This window comes from Polyodon spathula, chromosome 4 (genome assembly GCF_017654505.1).
Source record: "Polyodon spathula isolate WHYD16114869_AA chromosome 4, ASM1765450v1, whole genome shotgun sequence".
Classification (NCBI taxonomy): Eukaryota; Metazoa; Chordata; class Actinopteri; order Acipenseriformes; family Polyodontidae; genus Polyodon; species Polyodon spathula.
This window is the reverse complement of record NC_054537.1, coordinates 3,176,947-3,198,166: the sequence shown is the minus strand read 5'-3', so window position 1 is coordinate 3,198,166 and position 21,220 is coordinate 3,176,947. Positions and strand designations below refer to the sequence as shown.

The 21,220-nt window shown below is 38.2% G+C and overlaps 1 protein-coding gene across 2 annotated transcripts in view; it reads right to left on the bottom strand.

Annotated features, from left to right (window-relative positions):
- The window catches only part of LOC121314060 (RNA-binding protein 33-like), a 56,038-nt gene continuing 34,818 nt past the window's right edge, over nucleotides 1-21,220 (bottom strand). Inside the window, exons 16-19 of one of the 2 annotated variants that reach the window (XM_041246874.1) lie at nucleotides 13,849-14,061; nucleotides 9,100-9,282; nucleotides 4,098-4,186; nucleotides 1-3,930 (exon numbers count right to left, since the gene is read on the bottom strand). In XM_041246874.1, the coding sequence (XP_041102808.1) occupies nucleotides 3,882-3,930; nucleotides 4,098-4,186; nucleotides 9,100-9,282; nucleotides 13,849-14,061 (534 nt within the window). In that variant the 3' untranslated portion in view covers nucleotides 1-3,881. The remainder of the gene's footprint in view (nucleotides 3,931-4,097; nucleotides 4,187-9,099; nucleotides 9,283-13,848; nucleotides 14,062-21,220) is intronic. The other variant, XM_041246875.1, reaches the window with a different exon arrangement.

The following is a 21,220-nucleotide window of genomic DNA, read 5'->3' as shown; positions in this document are numbered from 1 at the left end:
TGAATCCACAGGGCTTTTTAACTTCTATTTACATGGTAACAGAGAATAATTTATCCAACTTTTTTCATCTTCATGACAAAGAATAAACAGATTATGGTTGCTGCAGACCTTCTAGGAATTGAGACAGTTTTCAGTAAAACTAAAACTAGTATTCCTACATAAAAACAAAAGTCTGTTTGAATAAATTAACACTGATAAAACTTCCTATATCCATTTGAAAGATCTGTATCTGCAGTATTTGCATGTGTCACTGTGGTAAATGCACACAGCATGGTGCACCACTTTAAAAAGACAGTATGCTTTCATGGATTAATTAAAACTTATATTGCAGTTTGTTTATGATTTAGTTCCAGAATCATTTAAGCAAACAAAAGTTTCCAACATTTAAATGATTCTGGCTACTACAGTTAAACATCGCCGCTTGGACTGAATGAAAACCTCTCTATTACCAACCCACATTTCTGAAAGGAATAAAATGATTGTAATCTTCAATTAACATTTAACTGATTATAACAAAGCTATTATTGAGATGATATTTTTGCATTTCGTATTTGCGAAACATGGGCCTAATTTGATTTATTTATATAAATATGCACAAAGTGTTTAGGTCATTTCACACCTAATCAGAGTCCAGCAAGGAATTTTTTTTTTTTTTTTTTTTTTTTTTTTTTTATTGAAGACAAACATTGTCTTTGCTGCTAAATAAGGCTAAAACTATATACTGCCCACCTGCACAATTTTAATTGTTACAACCATACAATTTGAACAATTACAGTTCAATGACACCCCTTTCCAAGCTTAATCATTCACAGCTCCATGCCAACACTCTTCTGGTATTGTCAACCACTTTCTGTGAGCGCGTTTGTGTGAAGAAACGTTAGTGTTTCTGTATTTGTGCCTGTAATTACTACTTGGTAGAATAAACAGAGTTAGTGTGCAGCTATTTAGTGTAATTGTAATTATAATTACAGCTACTGCAGCATAATGGTAACTAAATGAAAACATAGCATTGTAATTGTAACTTGAGTAAACAATTCTGCTGTAACTGTAATTATCATTATAACTGACCCAGGTCTGATCGTGCCCAACACAGAACTGGACATTCTGAATGTCGGCCTCTGATTTGCTCTCTTTTTTAAACAGCAGCAGGTATGCATGCCAGAATCATTGACAGGTTTACCACACTCTGTCACACACACACATACTGTGTCCAGCTGTACCACTGACACGTTCTGTCTATTGAAAACACACTGCTGTCACTGAAACTGAATGGAAAGAGCAAAGTAACTGGAACACACCGTTTACACAATTCATAACATTAAAACCCTTTTGAATATGAACTTGAGTAATGTCCCTATTCTATTTCTGACTGTCCTGTTTATTGATCTGGGTTAAGACCTATTAGTAAAGGCTCTGCTCTTGAGTGTGTGCTGATCACAGCACACCAGCCTCCTCCCTTACATCTACTGCATCCAGAACATACTAGAGCAGAGACTGAGTGGGTGTGACCAGAATCAATCAATTCAAATCATAGGAAGAAGCACACAAAACCACTAATTAATGTCAAGACCACAATAACCATAGGAAGAACACAGCACTAAAGCTACTGAAATGTTTCTATGTTTTAAAAAACTAAGCTATGTAATTATACAGAAAGTCAAATATTCCCCTTTATCCTTAGCTGTATACAGTGGTCCAAATATTTAATTTGAAAAACCCTTCAGCTGAAAAATCCATGTCTCTCAAATCCACTCACATGCACAATTGTTAGAAATCATACATTAATAGCTTGGCTATATCTCTAGTTGCTGACAACAGTTCAAGATTTCCATTCTATACAGGATAGTCTCACACTACTGCTCTTATGCACAACATCATTCCTATCTAAGACATGGTTTTGTTTCTGCAGTTTAGAAGTCTGGGTTATATCTACATATATAAAGTAAAATGCAATTCCAAAACAGAAATGGCAAAAAACACAACATCACTTGAAAAAATAACACAAATAAAAAATACAGTTCCTGAAAGCGTTGTTGACCAGCTTCCAAATGTCGTATACAGACCTGTATGTCACTCTACAGTATGTACCTGTCCACAACATGTACTGCTGTAAAATGTGTACTAAAAGGATTCTAGTAGGCGTCTCTATTTTAAACAGTAGAAGAGTACAGTAAGTAAAGCTGCATTTATTAGATCAGTGGGTTATATTATAAAATCCCAACTCCTTTAGGTACCTCTACTACTTTGCATTAACTACAATGACAGCCCTAAGGAATGCGTCTTTACACAAAGCACAGCCTCTGTTATTTACAGAACACGTACAAAACAAAAGTAAAATAAACAGCTGAAAATTAAAGCTAAAAGACATCCTGATGCATTGCATTTTCTAAATTATCTTGCTCTGGCCTATGGTAATTCTATTAAAAGACAAAAGTGACAAATTACGAGACAATACCAACACTAGCTAACAACTGAACTATAGTCGCATGGCAATTTAACGACTACACTCAGGTGGCAAATTTCAAAACTTCTGTCTGGTCATTATAAAAAAAAAAAAACTTAACAGGACACCTCTGCATATGATGAAAGAAGTAAATAAATCAGGAAGAATGGCCATTCGGAAAAGCAAAAATAAAATAATAAGGAGGGTATTACACAAAAACCATGGTCAAGAAATAGGATGCCAATAAGCATCGAATCGTTCAAATGATAACAGACAGCAGTGTCTACCACAGCACAAATCCCAGAAATACTGTGCTGGCAATGCTAGCCCTATACACAGAGAGTCCACATTTCATCTGAAACGACCAAAACAGAACACTATGTCATGCTTTTTTCAAGACACATTTAAAGGAGTCAGTACAGAAGCACTATTTGTACAGCTGTCCATGTGCTGTATTACTAGCCTAACTGACACGTCATAAATCAAACAAAGCAGCGTGGATCCAATGTTGAGAAAGATTACCGTCTTGGGAAACTCTGCATTCTTAGGCTAAATGTACCATCTCCTGTTTAGAAATGTAACCAACAAATTAAATCTCCACCTGGGAAGCTTAAGTAAATTTTTTTTTTTTTTTTTTTTTTTTTTTTTTAGAAATAAAAGTAGTCTGGCTTGCACAATTCCACTTTGATCCAGAAGATGGTGCTCTTTAAATGAATTTCATGAATTAATTTTTTTTAAAAAAACAGAAGGTGACAGGAAAGTGATTCGATATTGCCATCTATTGGCTCCACAAAGCACTGCAGCCAAGCACAAATGTAAAAGTGCAAGCCAATTTGTTTTATTAAAGATTTAAACTAACAGAACAGAAAGGTTTGGTGCTAACTAGAGGAGCTTAAGATCACCAATAAAAAGCCTAACTTTTTTGCCTTCGATATTTCTAAGGGGTCTGGCCTTACCAAAACTACAAACCTGGTTTTCTTTTATAAGACTAGTTAATTTCTGATTAACGAGAGATTATAAATGTTGAGAAGGTAAGAGCAACCATTATCTAATGTTATTCAATATCAAAGTTATTTTTTTTGTACTGGGGAAAGCATGTCTTGATCTGACTACCTTGTTAAGTCATTGCTGCTAAATAGATACCACAATTTTGAACAAAGTCTGGCATTGACATGCACATCTGTTTCTATTAATAAGAGCTTGAGCCAAGAGAAAAAAAACAACTGTAGAAAAAGCTTCTCTTCCTCAGTGCGATGGGTGAACACCCCTTCCTCTTGAAAGATGCCTTCAGAGTCCTGGTGTTCCACAAGCCTGCGTCACGACTCAGTTTTAGATTGGTGTGTGTCTGTCTGTGATCTCCTTTGAATGACACTTCCGTTTCCACTCCAATGCTACATCTGAACTACTCCAAGGGCTCAATGTGCATGGCGGCGATCTATCAGTCATTTATCAGCGACACATTGATATGCGACAAATCTATCATGTGCCTGTGGAATATGTAAAGAAAGCTTGCATTTAAAGGAAGCGCTTTTGGACATTTAACAGATATATGGGTACTCTTGGTTAAAAGTCCCACCCGTCCCCCACCACCCATAGAATAAAAAGACCATACAATTAGAAATGATGATGAGTGAAGATATAATAACCCTTTTACCTGTGGAACCTCTGCTGAAAGGTGGTAGCATGCAGGGGATTGTTGAATCTTGCTACAGCTTTCCTTAGTTGTGGATGCATTTGTAACATCTGTGGAAAGGAAAGTTACATTTTTACTATGGCTACTGTTTATACTAAACCGGATTGTGCATTTAATTATGACAGTAAAAAAGAAGGAAAAAAAAAACAGACGAGAACAAGCAGCATTTCAGATCTGGTTAACCCTTTATCAAGGCTTGTAAGATATTCTTAATTCAAAACTTAATGTGCCAGTCCCATACATTTTTAAACCAATGTTTTTAATACCTTAATGGAAACCCATTTCAACAGTAACAAGCACAAACCTGTGCTGCCCCCTGTGCCAATGCCTCATATTGCACTACACCACCTTTCTTTAAATGCAGCGTGAGTCTCTGTTCAGAAACAGAAGTACAATGTTTAGTATCAGTGATAGGATTGCATTGAAAAATAGTGTACAGTGTATTTTATTAGTAGTTCTCTTTTGTAAGTTACTGGTTTGACTGAGTAAAGCTGAGGGAACACAGAGCCACTTTTTGGCTTGGAACTTGGTTTCAGGAGACTAGGGTTCAGTCCACTGCATGGCACACCAGGGGAGACTTGGGGTTTGATACAGCAAAGTTGCCTCAAACTCCTGGAATCAGGTTTGTTACATGATGACTTACTGTACGCCTAGAAGTACGACTTATTAATGATTTAATATAATGGCTTATGAACCGATGGGGACTGTTTTGTCCAGTTATAACAATCTAAGTGAAACGATTCATATTTTAATAGACAACACAGCGTTTAAAAAAAAAACAAAAAAAAACCTGACAGGTTGGGAATAAATGTAGTGATTTGGTTTAGATATTATAAATGAATTTCATTATTAAACTGAATAGTTCTAATTACACAATAATGATTAAGTTGACATATGTTTGCAATAATTTAAGCATGATAGCCTTGCTTAAACCAATAACAAAAGGCACACTGACAGTCCAACAAAAAGGTAATTAACACAAGGTTTAAAAAACAAAAAAACAAACAAAAAAAAACAACAGAATCAGCAATTTGAACCATAACTTCTCTTTTCCACAAAAATCTGAACATTTTCAATAAAAAAATAACCACTCATCTCTGCCCCATAAAATAACATTCAATAGAAAAAAAAAAAAAAAAAAAAAACACCACATTTAAAAGTGCTTATAGAACAAAAACAGGGTGGACTTTGAATAAATCTTTGAAAAAACAGTGGCTACAATTCCCTGAACACAAGATCTACAAACACAGCACTGGGGCACAAACCAGTAAAGAAATAACAGTATTGGGTGTGATGAGGCATTCAGGCTAACTAACCAATTAGTATTTGTGTTTTGGCCTTAATTACAAAAAGGAGTTAAACTTAAGGTGTAGGTTTGAGCTAGTCCAGCTAGCTGCCTTAATAATACTCTTTCTAAACCTAATTTTATCCACAGCCTGCATCGCTACAGAGGGCCTACAAATGCTGCACAAAGATGAACAATGAACTGCGGTTTAGATAAGAATCAATCAATAAACAGAAATTAATCATCCCGTCACCACAATGACTGGAGCACAGCCTTGTCAAGCAGCCCCTTTCCCGTCACCACAAAGACTGGAGCACAGCCTTGTCAAGCAGCCCCTTTCCCGTCACCACAATGACTGGAGCACAGCCTTGTCAAGCAACCCCTTTCCCGTCACCACAATGACTGGAGCACAGCCTTGTCAAGCAGCCCCTTTCCCGTCACCACAATGACTGGAGCACAGCCTTGTCAAGCAGCCCCTTTCCCGTCACCACAATGACTGGAGCACAGCCTTGTCAAGCAGCCCCTTTCCCGTCACCACAATGACTGGAGCACAGCCTTGTCAAGCAGCCCCTTTCCCATCACCACAATGACTGGAGCACAAACTTGTCAAGCAGCCCCTTTCCTGTGTTTAGAAAGGCAAAGGGGGCAGGGGTTGATCTTGAAATGATTACCAAGGTCAATATCCCTATCTTTTTTAGGTGTCAAAGAATTTCTAGCATTGGGAAATAAGAGAATGTACAATTAAAACTTACTGCCCCCATTCATTCTGTACTTTCATTTATAGGTTTATCAATTTATTTAAACATACGCATAAGAAAAATAAACAGTCTTACTATGCGTCATAAGCTACCATTGAGTTCAAGTCTTACAGCAAGTGACTAATGTCATTCATAGAGTGCTGTGTATCCTGCAACACACTTATGAAATAAGATGACATTTAAAATGTCAGGTCTCTCTTCACTAAATCACTGATCTCATCCTGTTCCATTTACTATGCATTGGCTTCTCTCTGTTCTCCCACATATTTGTGCTAAGATGAAAGACACACTAATTAAAATGATCATCACTGCACCAAAACGTTATTACATATTGCATATAAAATATTTACCTGGGGAGAACCAGCAGCATTTAACTAACTTCTACACTATGTTGACAACTTACCCATTTTGTCGTATGGTAAACAATCTGCAATTTTCACTTAGATTTGGATGACCTAATGTAGACCGACCATTAGCAATGTTAGACTATGATTAATGTCCTAAACTTTAAAACTATAAATAATTAAATAAATGAATAATTAAATTAAAAAAAACCTGACCCAAGCTTATTTAAGTATATTCCAGTTGGAAAAACAAAAATGTAGCCCCACAATCTCATGCATTATACTAAATTAAGATAAACTCTAAAATAAACACTGACACATAGATACGACAAACATGTCAAATACAAGTCTGTTTGTCAGGGCTTCAGGATGTGCATGACTATGAAAAAGAAGTCACTCATTCAAACAGAAACCAAGAACACAGCTGACAGCTTTCCATGCTGCTGGACAAATGCTCATTTATTAGTTAGATGTATCACTCAGGACAATATAAAAACACACACTGCTGAAATTATCTGAAACACACAAGGAAAATGAGTGCCGAAAAAGTCTATAAAACAGTTTTGCCAAAAAGCGATGTGGAAATAATGTGAACGGTGGTGATACAGTACATTGTACCCTGTTGTACTTTTTGACTTCAAGTTGCACTTCATGATTTCTGCACCAGACAGTGCACTTAACGTTCATTTAAAGCAGAGTTGCAGCAGAGGGGACACACTGTTTCTCAGATCAAAAAGACAATTCAAATTCGTTCGTTCAAGTGTTTGACAATTAGTTTTGTCAACACATGTCCAATTGGCAATTAAATTGCTAAAACAGAAGGGGTCTATTTGAGCTGTACGGGGCCGGAAGTCAGAATATTCCGCAATTCCTGTTCAGTGCAAGGTGACGGCATGAGGAATATCTTGTATATAAAACATTTACAGCTCAGAAAGCATGTAAAAAAGCTGTTGCTAGAAAGGCTGTGCTCTTACTGGTAAAACTGGGTCTTGTGACCAAAGCTTTACGCTTCCATTAGCCTGGTGCTTTTTAAAAAGTCCTTTTTATTAGAAAAAAAACAAGTGACCCGCTGCAGTGTCCTTCTGTTTGCCTCCAAGCTGTAGTGCTGCAGCCAGCATCTTGCTTGACACAGAAAACACAGGGACTGGGGCGAGGGACACAGAGATAGAAAGACACCGACTTGTGTTTTGTATTGAGAGGTTACAAATATTATTTACTAATCTAATCTTGAAAATAAAAACACTGGGGTGCTGTTAAGTGAAGAAATTTCCTTTTTTATATATCAGGAGTGGAAAAAAATATATAAAAATCAGGGACTTCACCAGCATTCGAGACAGAACACTGAAACGCAGTCTTACATGACTGCACAAATCTACAGCAAAGCTATTAATATGAAGCTGTAATTTCTTTACATGTTATAAAGCGAAGTCCTGCACCTGCTGCCTGTGGTAATACACTTGCTAAATCCAAGGCAAACGAGAACGGTGCATTCAGCCACTTTTCTATTAGCAGTGGAAATGAGATAAGGATGAGCCTGCATCATATTTTTGGAAAGGCAGTTTCTAAGCTTTACATCCAAAATAAAAAAAAATAAAAAAAAAAAGTGAGTGACTCGAATCTCCCTGTAACATATTTTCAATTGGGTCTGTATTACAAACAATGCACTTTAAGTGGCACATGGCAAATAAGTTTTGCTTGTCAATGTGGCTGCTACCAATGGCGTCCAATTTGTTTTTACTTCAAACAATTCTTATGTAGTTTACAAGTACAATTTTGAGGGAATTAAATACAAAAATACAAATAGATTTTAAAAAATGTGAGTAACATATTCAAACCATACATTTTTATAAGCTTTGAAACAATGCAAGACAGTTGTCATTTGGTCAATTACTTTTACAGTTAATTTTAGTGCTGGGATGGATTTAGGCACATAGGTATTTCCATAGGATTAAGCAATTCACTTTCAATTATGTATATGTTTAGGTTAGTGTAAAAATAAATAAATAAATACATTCAGACAACTATACAAAGTCAAATGTATTATTTATTTAAACCACACTCTGGATATGCTGTACAGTAAGTGTCCAGATTGCAGAGGGTTATTGGGATCTACAGGCAGTAAAGAAGGGACTTTTGCACTGGGAACTGGAAAGCTCTTTTAGGGTTATTCCTTTTGGAGTCAGCCCAGATACTTCAGTTACTCAAGTAATGGACTTTGTAAATAAAAAAAGGTTACAATCACATATGCTTTCTGGCTCTGCGCAGTGTTAGCTAGCTTACTTTACAATAGTGTACTGTGCAACATTGGGAATCCTCTCAATCTACAATTTAAAAATAAATACCAGTATGCTACTATTGTCAGGTTTTGCAGAGGTCTTGCATTAAGCTACAGTGTTAATGCACCAAACCTGGTGAATTTAAAAAGAGCAGCCTTTCTGTTTTGAAGTGTGAGAGAGAGAGAGACCTTGAATAAAAGGGTTAACCAGTTTCACAGTAAATTGTGCTGATATTATCATCAACCTTCTTTGGCTGAAAGACATCTGACAGCATGAAGCAGACAAAAAAAGGTGACCTACCTGAATGGGTCCCACTGACATGAGCAGGTTTTTCAGCTGGACATCAGTGGTTGATGAAGAAAGCCCTTCAATTGACACGACGCATGGCTGAGGCTCCACCACTCGCAGGTTCTGCTTGTTTGGCATCAAGCGGCCACGGCCCATCTGGCCTGCTGCTGCTCTGCCTCGCCCCTGCATAACAACCTGCCGAGAGCACAAGACAGGGAGCAAGTCAGCCAAATCCATTCGCCCTTCTGCTGTCTGATAGCATTTATACAGAAGAAACTATTAAAAGCAGTATGACGCCAAGTATAGCAGAAGCAAATAAATATCCAAGTTTGTTTTGAACGGGCACGTTAAACTATAGCAGGTTATAGATTTCTTTTGTTTTCTTCTTTAGTGACATATTGGACATACACATACAAAGAACATGATTGGTAAAATATTGTTACTGAAAAAAGGTCCTTTTGTTTTAACAATTTCGCATTCAACATTCAACAACCGTAACTGAATAGGACTTAAAATAGCTTCTCTATATCTGCCACCAATGATATGCATTTTCCACAGGAGAGGACACCCTTGTTAACACTCCGAGGAGATCATTAACACACTGACAATGCAAGTCAGGCCTGTTGTAATTAATGGTGTTGGCAATGGAAGCAAATGTGGGAAAATGAAAGCATAGACAAATGTGTTTAGAAAGAGTTTTCTTTAATATATAGAATAACTGAAGTGCAAAGTGGAGAGCATCCCAAAGCAGAAGACATGGCCAGTCCTAGGACCAGGGGACTAGGATGCCTAGATAAAGGTTTCAAAATATCAGTCTAACTAGATTGTCATCACACCAAGGTCCATCAATTCAGCAAGGCATTGTGGGGCAAGGTCCATTGCTGTGCAACCACTGAAGCACTTCCACAAGGATAGGGAGGAGAGAGAAGAGCAATGTGATGCAGAGAAAAGGGGGTCAGCCTGCCAGGAGAAGCAAGCAACTTCTGTGCCAGTTTGAGTCCAGCTTGCGGCGATTACAAGGCATTAGGGAATTTAGAGTAAACAGAAAACTAGTATCACACAGGCGCCAGTGCCCCTATGGAAATGAAGCACTTTACACATTTGTCAATTGACAACCTGACGGACGGTTGATAACCAATGTCCACATTAAATAATGTATTCAGTCTTTCAAATCCTAGAATACAACCCCCACCCCATGACAGAAACAATGACTTAAAATTCAAGGGCAAAAAATATGGTTATAGTTTGTATTTCCTCCAACATTAGAGGTGAAGAATATCACTACAGCATATATATATATATATACACACACACACACACACACACACACACACACACACACACACACACAGTGGCTTGGAAAAGTATTTATATACAAACAGTACATTGAAATTTTGATCTGTTTCATATTTTATTTTTAAACACTGAAACTCAGAATCAATTATTGTAAGGTGACATTGGTTTTATGTTGGGAAATATTTAAGAAAAATAAAAAACTGAAATATCTTGCTTGCATAAGTATTCAACCCCTGTACTGTGGAAGCTCCCAGTTTGCATGGATGAAAGAAATTGCCATAATGAGGACACAATTACCTTACCATTGGCCTCCACCTGTGAACCATTAAAGTTGCTGTCACATTTTTTTGGGATAAAAACCCCACTGTTGAAGGATCATTGGTTAGGCTGTGAATCTGAAAGAAAATGAAGACCAAATAGCATTCTACAGAAGTTAGAGATAAGTAATACAAATGCATAGATTAGGGAAAGGGTACAAAATAATATCCAAGTGTTTGGATATCCCAGTGAGCACAGTTGGATCAATAATCAGGAAGTGGAAGCTGCATCACACCACCCAGGCACTGCCAAGAAAAGGCCATCCCTCAAAACTCAGCGCTCAAACAAGGAGACTTGTGAGAGAAGCCACAGAGAGGCCAACAATCACTCTGAAGGAGCTACAGAGTTCAGTGGCTGGGAGTGGAGTAATGGTGCACCACTCAACCATATCAAGAGCATAATACTGGCCTGTACGGCAGGGTGGCAAGAAAGAAGCCATTACTCAAAAAGTACCATCTGGAAGCACGGCTGGAGTTTGCCAGAAAGCATGAGACTGACCCAGCTGCGATGTGGGAAAAGGTTTTGTGGTCAGATGAGACCAAGATAGAGCTTTTTGGCCAAAACTCAAAGCGCTATGTGTGGTGCAAACCTAACACTGCCCATGCCTCAAGACACACCATCCCTACAGTGAAGTATGGTGGTGGTAGCATCATGCTGTGGGGATGCTTCTCATCAGCAGGGACTGGGCATCTTGTTACAATTGAAAGAAGAATGGATGGAGCAAAATACAGGAAAATACTGCAAAAGAATCTGCTTCAGTCCGCTAAAAAACTGAAGCTTGGGAGGAAATTCACCTTTCAGCAGGACAATGATCCCAAGCACAAGGCCAAAGCAACACTGGAGTGGCTCAAGAACAAAAAGGTGAATGTCCTACAGTGGCCCAGTCAAAGTCCTAATCTCAATTCCATTGAGAATCTGTGGTACTATTTGAAAATTGCAGTCCACAAGCGTTGTCCAACCAACCTGAACAACCTGGAGCAAATCTGCCAAGAAGAATGGGCCAAAATCACTCCGACACCGTGTGCAAAGCTGATACATACTTACCCCAAAAGACTTAAAGCTGTTATTGCAGCGAAAGGTGGCTCTACAAATACTAATGTGTAGGGGTTGAAACACACACACACACACACATATATATATATATATATATATATATATATATATATATATATATAATGTATGGGATGGGCAACAATATAAACATTGTATATCAATAGATAATATCTAAGTCTTCCAAAACAAAAAATATGAAACACATATACAGGTATGGACAAAGAAATGGAAACACCACCGTAAAGTCACTTAATAGGGCGTTGGGCCACCAGGTGCATCCAGTACAGCCTGTATGCGCCGTGGCATAGAGTCTACCAGCCTCTGAAATTCTGCAGGAGGGATGCGGCACCATTTTTCCACGAGAAAGTCAAATCGCCTGGTTGATGGAGGAGGAAAACACCGTCTCAGGCGTCGTTCCAGAATATCCCATAAATGTTTGATTGGGTTCAGATCTAGTGACTAAGAAGGCCATGACACATGGATAACATCAGTGTCATGCTCATCAAACCATTGGGCAACCACATGCTCTGTGGATAGGGGCATTGTCATCCTGGAAGACACCCCCCCGGCAGGAAAGAAATGCTGCAACATGGGGTGAAGATGATCACTCAGTACCATTAAGTATCGATTAGCATTGACCTTGCTTACTAAGTGAATCAGTGCACCCAAACCATGTCAGGAAAATGTGCTCCACAATATTATGGAACCACCAGAACCCTTCACTGTTGGAACCAAGCACTCAGGACTGTAGAGTTCTTTAGGTTGGCGCCACACGTGCAATCTCCATTTGTTAAGGCCATGGTGAAGGATGATCCACCTGACCAGATCACATTTCTCCACCACTCGGTAGTTCATTGCCTATGCTCTTTGCACCACTGGACTCACAAACATGCATTGACAGGTGTGACGAGCGGTTTGTGCACTGCAACCCGACTATAGTATCCCGCTCTGTGGAGTTCTTGGCGGACCGTTTTTGATGAAACTTGCTGCTCACGCCCCAGGTTGAAATTTGCAGTCAATTGATCTGCAGTTGCTCGCCTTTTTTGCCTTGCACGTCGAATTAATGCACGGATATCACAATCCTGGATTATGTGCTTCTGCCCACTGTTGCCCTTTGCTGATGATGGCTTTCCCTCGAAGTGCCATGCCGACCTTACACACCATTGCTCGTGAAACACCAGCAAATTGAGCTGTCTTGGTTACTGAAGCTCCTGCCAGACATGCCCCAACAATCACCCCCCTTTCAAAGTCAGAGGTCTCCTCTTGCAGCCATGCTAAGCCATAATTATAGGCAACCAGGCCTGTCCAGCATTTTTATACATGACCCTAAGCATGCTGGGATGTTTGCTTAATTAACGCATGAGCCACACATGTGTGGAAGCCCTTGCTTTCAATATACTTGGTGTCCCTCATTTATCCAGGTGTTTCAGTTTTTTGTCCACTACCTGTACATACAGTTGTAGTCATAAGTTTACATGCCACATAATGGAAATTTATAATTTCTAGAAATTTCTTGAAAACAAATAATTTTAGGGAAGATATTTTGTAGCAAAAGCTTTGCTTCTGTGGATGAGAAAAAAGTTACAAATCAAATCAGTCAAATTAACAGTATGAAGGTCACTCTTAATCAGGACTTAAAGGATATATTGCAATAAGGGGAACAAGACTAAAAGGCTAAAATATGCACAAGAACACAGAAATTGGACTATAGAACAATGGTCAAAGTGCTTTGGACAGTTGATAGATGGACAATTCTGCCATTTATGTTGTCAACACTTGTCTTCTTACTATTCCATAAGGATATTATCTTCAACTATTGCTCATCCTTGTTAGATTTTTGGGTCTTCTAGTCCTGGACTTGTCAATTACAGGTGTTTCTCTGTACTTGTTGATTATGCTTCGGATACCACACCTTGAAAATCGAGTGATGTGAGCTATTTCACTCAAAGTTTTTCCTTCTTTATGCAAGTCAAGGTTGTGATAATAGTAGAAAACACTAGTGGGGGCTTTGAGTAGAAAATTGCAAAATATTTAAGACTTTTGCACAGCACTATATATAAAAATGATTTTTTTTTTTTGCCTAAAATAACTCACCCTATTTTGTGGTTGATTTCCAAGGTTGTTTCTCACTCCGTGTGGCTCTGGATGTGGTTGATAAAACTGTGTTTGCTGCTGTTTCAGCTGCTGTTGGACTGTTGCCTTTCCCAACGTGACCTTTCGTGCTGGCTGCTGTCTTTGCTGCTGTGGTAGCTGGCCCCTCTGAGGCTGCCCCACTGGAGAAGCATGGACAACTCCTTCTCCCTCCTGCTGAGAAAACCCCAAAGCCCACTGTCAGAGGATATTGTAAACCTGTATTTACACCTGGATTAATCAGTTCCACAGTCCCACACATCTTTAAATAAATACATTAATAAAGAATTTCTCTACAGGTGAAAAGGACCAAAACAAAGTGACTCAGGAAACTTTGGAAACTCCTTTTGTTAATAAGTTTGAATACCAATAAATTCTATACAATAAATATATGACACTGATTCATTAAAAAATAAACATTTATATAGCCATGATCTAGCGTTATTGTTTTTCAGTGTAATAAATACATCCAGGCTGTACTGTAGCAGTGGCAGGGGTTATATCAACCCTTTTTGTCCTGCAATGCGGAAGCATTAAATTGCATTCCCACATATTTAGCAAACATTTGTTGTTCTTATTATTCCCATCTGGAAATTAAAACTAGTTATTCCTCAGGAAATATGGTCAAGTTCTAGCAGACCTAAACTCCCCTCTCGCACTCCCACAATGTGCTACTGTCCTCATGACCTTCCTGCATTACATATGGCATCAACTACCTGCTGTGAAACCTCCTACTGTAAAACCTTAATGAGAATCTTGTAAGCATCAACAAATTACAGGCCCTGGAATAACTTGTTTGGTAGGTATAAACTGCTTCATCAATAGACAAACAAAATGGTAATGCTGAAAGCCAAATCAAGACTAGCTCGAGCAAAAAGCGCCTGTCTCACAAACTCAGCATGTTGTACCGTTTAACACCCATCCGACACCGATGCTAGACAAACGCATCCAAGAAAACCAACTGTGGTAAAAGTGTATCTAACAGAGGTCAGAGAGCACAGAAACCTAGAAAAAAATACCTGTGCCCGAGCTTGACGCACATCTGGAAAATGTTATTTTCTGCACAATGGAGAAAGACATGAGTATGACTCTGTTCTGAGTAGTGTTGACAGGTACTTTAAACAAAAAGGAAAATGAAGGGGACTTTGCTTCCCCAGACACATCAGCAAGCAAACAAACCTTCAGCATAGCAGCAGCGAGGGAACAGGAGACAGCGCCACCCACTGGCTGGGAGACTAATTGGTACACTCCTACACACAGCTTACAGTCTTCTGTCTCAATTAAGGCTGTAAATCTACATTTAAATGAACAAACATGTAAAGTGTTTAAATATTCTGCCATTTAGTGGTTAAAAGATTCACAATACGCAACAGTAACCCTCTCCTCATTACAAATGTGCTACTACTGCACAAGATATCTCCCAAGTAGAATGGTACCCTGGAATGTTCTCCTTTAACCAGGAAAGCAGTACAAGTGGTGATGGGGCGTTTGTATATGGAGAAATCACTGATAATTCTCGCTCACTAAATATCCTGCTATTCCTGAAAAGAAAATTGTCTCCTTTAAAAATATGCAAGAGGTTTAAAAGAACAGTCTAGAGCTGGGATAATGAATAGAGTTACTTTAGTTGTCACGATTATTTTAATACTTGACGATCTTTTTGGTATTACAGTAATTGCCCTAATATGCAAATATATATATATATATATATATATATATATATATATATATATATATATAATATATATATATATATATAGCTACATTCACACCAGTGCGTTCTCAAATAATTCCCATCAGCTTTTCACTCAGTCTGATCTTGGCGGAAATACGGAACAGCAGATCAGTATTACTGATTTGGTTGAGAGTGTGAAGGTGATTTATTAAAAAACTATAAAAAAATAAAAATAATAAATATAGAAAAAAATGGCAGCATTTTTTTTTTTGTGTTTAAAAAAAAAAAAAAAAAAAACACACACACACACATATATATACAACTTCTGCTATCCTGTGACTATCCCTGTTCTCTCTCTGATAAATAAAACCTGTTTGCATCAAATTGCAAGTCAGACCTATTTCTTCAATAATCCCCACGCAATCCTATTTGAAACATGATTTTGCTAATTTGTGGGCATTTGTTTCTTGTTATTATTTTTACAAGCAGCATCACTGTCGCAATATTGTTCAGACCTCTATTCTCCAGCTAGAGCCTACAGTCTACATAGTGGTGTTATGTTGGCAAAGAGCTTTCCTTGGGTGAAAAATTTAACGAAACAAAACGTTTTTGTGGGGCCGTCTTGAGAGTGGCAAGCGGGAACACAGCAATATGGTGGATTCACATAACAAGACTTGGTACAGAAGACCGGGGAAAGCAAAGGAGTTCCTAAAGTGATGGATGTGGGAGGCAAGCGTTTGTGGGATTTCTTTGGCCAACCTATCCATTCACAGGTTCAGTGCAGCACATGCAAAGGAAAGACTAAATATCACCACAGCTTTGCTGCAACATCTAAAAAGGAGGCACCCAATCGTCTTTTCTCACTTCATAAGTAATATCATTCACACAAGAAGTCCGCCGATATAATATAGTGCGAAGCTGAATTTGTATTAATCCTCTACAGCACTATTAGTTTATGCCGTATTAAACACTGTTTACAATTTTGTTTGTTCATTGTTGGGATTTTGTAAACCCAATTGTTGTTACTCCAGATACAAGGATTTTTTTGTTTTAAACTTGATTCTGGACAGTTATTACCTGTATGGAGTGTTAATTATACTTTTATTACATGTTTTTAAAAGCTATAAAAAACATTAATAAAAAAGTAAATCTGACATTTTTAAATGTCCTTCCAAATTAAACTTAAATAGCTTCAAATGGTATAAATCTGTATAATATTTACTATTGGTCCACAGATAAGCGTTAATAATTGTTCTAGCTATCTGTGCCTTGATTTGCCTTCACTTCCAAACGATTTCAAGAGGTTTGACCGCTGGAGCAAGTTCAAAGGCAAGGCACCCTGACATTCTGATACACACACACACACACACATCTATATCATATATATATATATATTATAAATATATATATATATATGTAAATTAAGTCTAAACATTGGTGTTTTAATACTCAGTTATGGACAACAAAGCTCAGAACTGAATGTCCACAATAACACCACAAGTTAAGCTGTTAAAATGTAATTTGAAGCTATTTACACTAATAAGTTATAAAAATCTGAATAATTATATTTTAATTGATCTGTACCACAGACTGTCAGTACCACTCTGCGGTCCCTTATGGACATGAAGTACAGTTGTATTACTTGTCAAATATATTGTTTTTGGTTTTATTATGTAATTTCTTTTTTTGTGTGTAGTTTAAGCTAAAAATAAATAATTGTTAGCAGACATGATAGGGTTAGCTTCTGTATTGCAGCACTGGCATACTGGCTTAAGGCAGCATATTTTAAACCAAGACTACTGTACATTGTAAACTATAATTTAGTTGTTTCAACACCTTGTTTCCCCAACACTAAGGGAAAGAGCTTTATGTCCCACAACTGACAGTTCCCAACCATCAGTGAAGCAGATTCTCTAATTCATTAGTGTGCAGACACCATCACAGTGTGCAGGCAACGTCACAGGCTTCAGCTTGAGTCCGTCAGCTGCTTCCGATTCTTTTTGTGGCAGTGGCGACAGCAAAGGCAAAAAGCCAAAGCAACACCAACTTTTTGATTACGTAACGCATTCTAAACCCTGTTCAGTAGAGCGTGTCAATTCCATCACCCACTCCATTTTGACAGCGATAGTGAAAAACTTGCGCCCAATCTCTTTGGTGGAGGGAACTGCACTTAAGGACATCATCCAGTTTCTTGAATCTTCCTCCCAAGAACCCAGCAGAAAGTACTTTACCCAGGTGATAGAAAAAAGTACTCGGTTGAAAACGGTTGATGTTTTAAAGAGGGAGTTAGCAACAACATCCAGCATTGCCCTGACTACAGACATCTGGACTAGCATTGCAACGGAGGCTTACCTGTCCGTAATGGCCCACTTTATTACTCCAGCCTGGACAATGAAGACTATCAATCTGACATCAAAACCACTGACAGAGAGGATGCAGACGACAACACTGTGGCCTGGGTCGAAGAGGTTCTAAAAGAAATTTGTGATTAGCCGAGCTCAAGTTTTTGCACTGGTTCAAGATAATGGATCCATTGTGGTTTCTGCCGCAAATAAGTTGTCAGAGTTGCATGGATGGCTTACTGTCAGCTGTGCAAGTCATTCGTTACAGATGACCATCAACAATGCTCTGAAAGGCAACACAATTGAACGTGCTATTGGTGCTGCCCAGTCAGTTGTACAGCACTTCAAGAAGAGTGAGTGGCAACAACTGCACTGTGTTCCTTGACCCTACTGTGAAATCAGCAAGGGCAGTACGTCATCTGGAGCTCAGTCAAGATCAGTGGTCCTTACTTAAAGAATTGGTCAGTGTTCTGCAGCCTTTTGAGACTGCCACAATATACCCGAGTGGGGATACCATGTTAGGATATCATGCAATGTAGCACAGAGCAGATTGAGAGGACACTCTGTCTTCAAGGACATGACGTGAATACATCCAGTCATTACACTACTGCTGCCACCAATGCAGCCGATACAACCAAGGCCGACACTGTCGGAACATCCACAGGTTTTCATCAACCTCATCCTCCTCGACGACAAGTGATGCTGCTGATGTTGAAGAATGAAGGCAGACCTCAAAGCAATGTTTTAGATGAAGAAGAGGCTCATTATTCATCTCGCACTTGGAATGCAAGTTCAACAACAGCGTCATCATTCATCCAGCAATGTGCTGCACAGCCAGATGAACCCATTGATCTAAACCACCCATAACTGGTGCTAGACAGGATGTTTATGATGGAAGGACAGTGCACTGACAGCTCTTCTGACTCAGAGGAAAGTAATGAAGAACAAGCCTTGCGGAAAGTAGTACAATACATCAGTGAGAAGGCTAGTGACAAAGATACTGAGCCTTTGCAGGTGTGGAAGAACAATATGCATCACCTTCCTTGCCTGGCCAAACTAGCTAAATGGTTTCTCTGTATCCCTGCTACCACTCTCCATCTGAAAGGCTTTGTTCAGCAGCTGGTGCTATAGTGACAAGAAAAGTGCCAGACTTAACCCTAGATATGCTGGTGTTTTACATAGCAACTTGGCATAACGTGTTTGTTTTTCAACATGTTGTGTTATGTTAAAATAGTTCATGTGACAACAGAATGAAATAATGAGCAGTTTTCAGGAAACAGAAAAGGTTCAGTATTTCTCTAACGCTAAAAAAAAAAAAAAGACCCACCAGTACACACTTTTGTTTTAAGTGAACTGTACCTCTTAACTATTTTGCATTACTGACTTGTTAAAAGGTTAATGAGTTGACTTTCAAAGATTTTTGCTCCACTTGTTCAGCAAACAGCAAAAATTCCACGTAGGTTTGAATGAGAAGAATATTTGTTTTACTAGTGTTTTCCACAACTATCCTATCCCTTGTCAGGTTTTGACATTTTTGTAATTATATACATACATAAAGTTCTACAATTGATTTACAAAAATTCAGGAGCAAATCCAGTACTGTAGTTATTTGTGAGAAAGCACTTTCATATTAATAAAACTGTTAAATAGAAAAAAAAAAAAAAAAAAGAAGAATGTTGTCATGTGTTGTTGTCCGAGTTAAACTTGCTATTTTAGACAGAGACCATCAACAGAGTAAGACAACTAAACCAGTACTGGATAGTTAATAACGCTACACAATATACTCTACTATATAGTGGGGTGCCTTTTATTTAATGTTTTTTTCTGCATTATTAAATGAAAAAAAAATCTAAAATGAATCTAAATTAATTGATTAAATCGATGAATCAGTTATAAATCGTATTTGTGTTGATTATTTAAATAATTGCTCAGCACACCTCTAGAACAGCCTCTCCCAAGAGTGCTGTGGTAAACCAAATATGAGCCATGTAGCATATTCTTAAAGAGGAGACAATTATCTTTTCACAGAAACCAAGATATTTAGTGAGCAAGTAGTCCGAGTGAAGTTATCCAGCAAAAGAAACTCCCCATCACCCATTGTACTGCTTCCTAGAAAAAGGAGAACATTGCAGGGTACCATTCAACTTGAGACGACTTGCCCATTCAAATACTTAACATCTTTCTAAAGAGGAGACGATTTCTATTCAGGGATACCAAGACAGTTAGTAAGGGTCTCAGTGATCCCCATCCCTAGTCTTTCTGTAAATCAGTTGTTGTTGCCATAATTTGTGCCACTGCTGTGAATCTATCTATCTATCTAGCTTAAATACAGTTTTTCTAAGACGACAAATCTTTTCAATGTTTATTTTCTCAGTAAAAATTTCAGTAAAAATTGGTAAATTGTGGCAAAAGTAAATGTTTTCAATCAAATGATCTACTCAATCATTTTGTTTTTATGCAGGTTCTGTGCTATACCAGCAGTTAATGGATGTATTCAGTATAAGGTCATTTTTATTTATAGTCACTTAAAATTCCTATTGCTATGGTCTTTCGAAAGTCCTTTTAAAATCTGACAGATCAAATCTTATTTTCATTCTTCAGTCCCAGCATGCAGTGATATCACCAACCTGCATTCAGCAGAGTGCAAATTGATTAATCCCTCTCTATAGAATTCACAAGCCTTGATTACACCCAGCAAATGTTAAGCAGCATTATACTAGAATGACAACACTTGACAAATTCCCCGTCCATTTCTCCTCAGGCTTTGTGGTCCTGCTAGCCTGTATTATTCCTGATGAAAAATTAATTTGCCTTATCTATGGCTAAGCTCCAAAATCCAAATCCGCCAAACTGGCACCTCTTTCTTAACAGGTATTATGGACCCCCACTAAAAGATTAATTGATGTCGTCGGATGACATTAATTTCTGTACACCTGAAAGTTATTTGACACTCAAAACTGAAAGGAAAGATAACACTGTCAGCCTGCCGAGAACGACAGCAGAACAGCATCCCAGAGCAGCATCCTGTGAATCTGCCTTTCAACAAGGCTATACTTCACTGTCAAAGGTACTGCCATTGATTCCTCAGCCTACCGATATTACTGCATAAGCATCCATTGAAACTGACACTATGTTATCTCTATCAGCACAACAGTTCAGGTTTTACTGCATTATGCCCACAATGATATAGAGGCTTGAGCTCATTGAAAGAAATGTAATTAGGTCTAAACACGTAAATTACACTGCTGCTACTTTAAACTACTCCAGATATATTTACTGCAGTTATTAGGTACATATTGAAGAACACGTGACATACTTA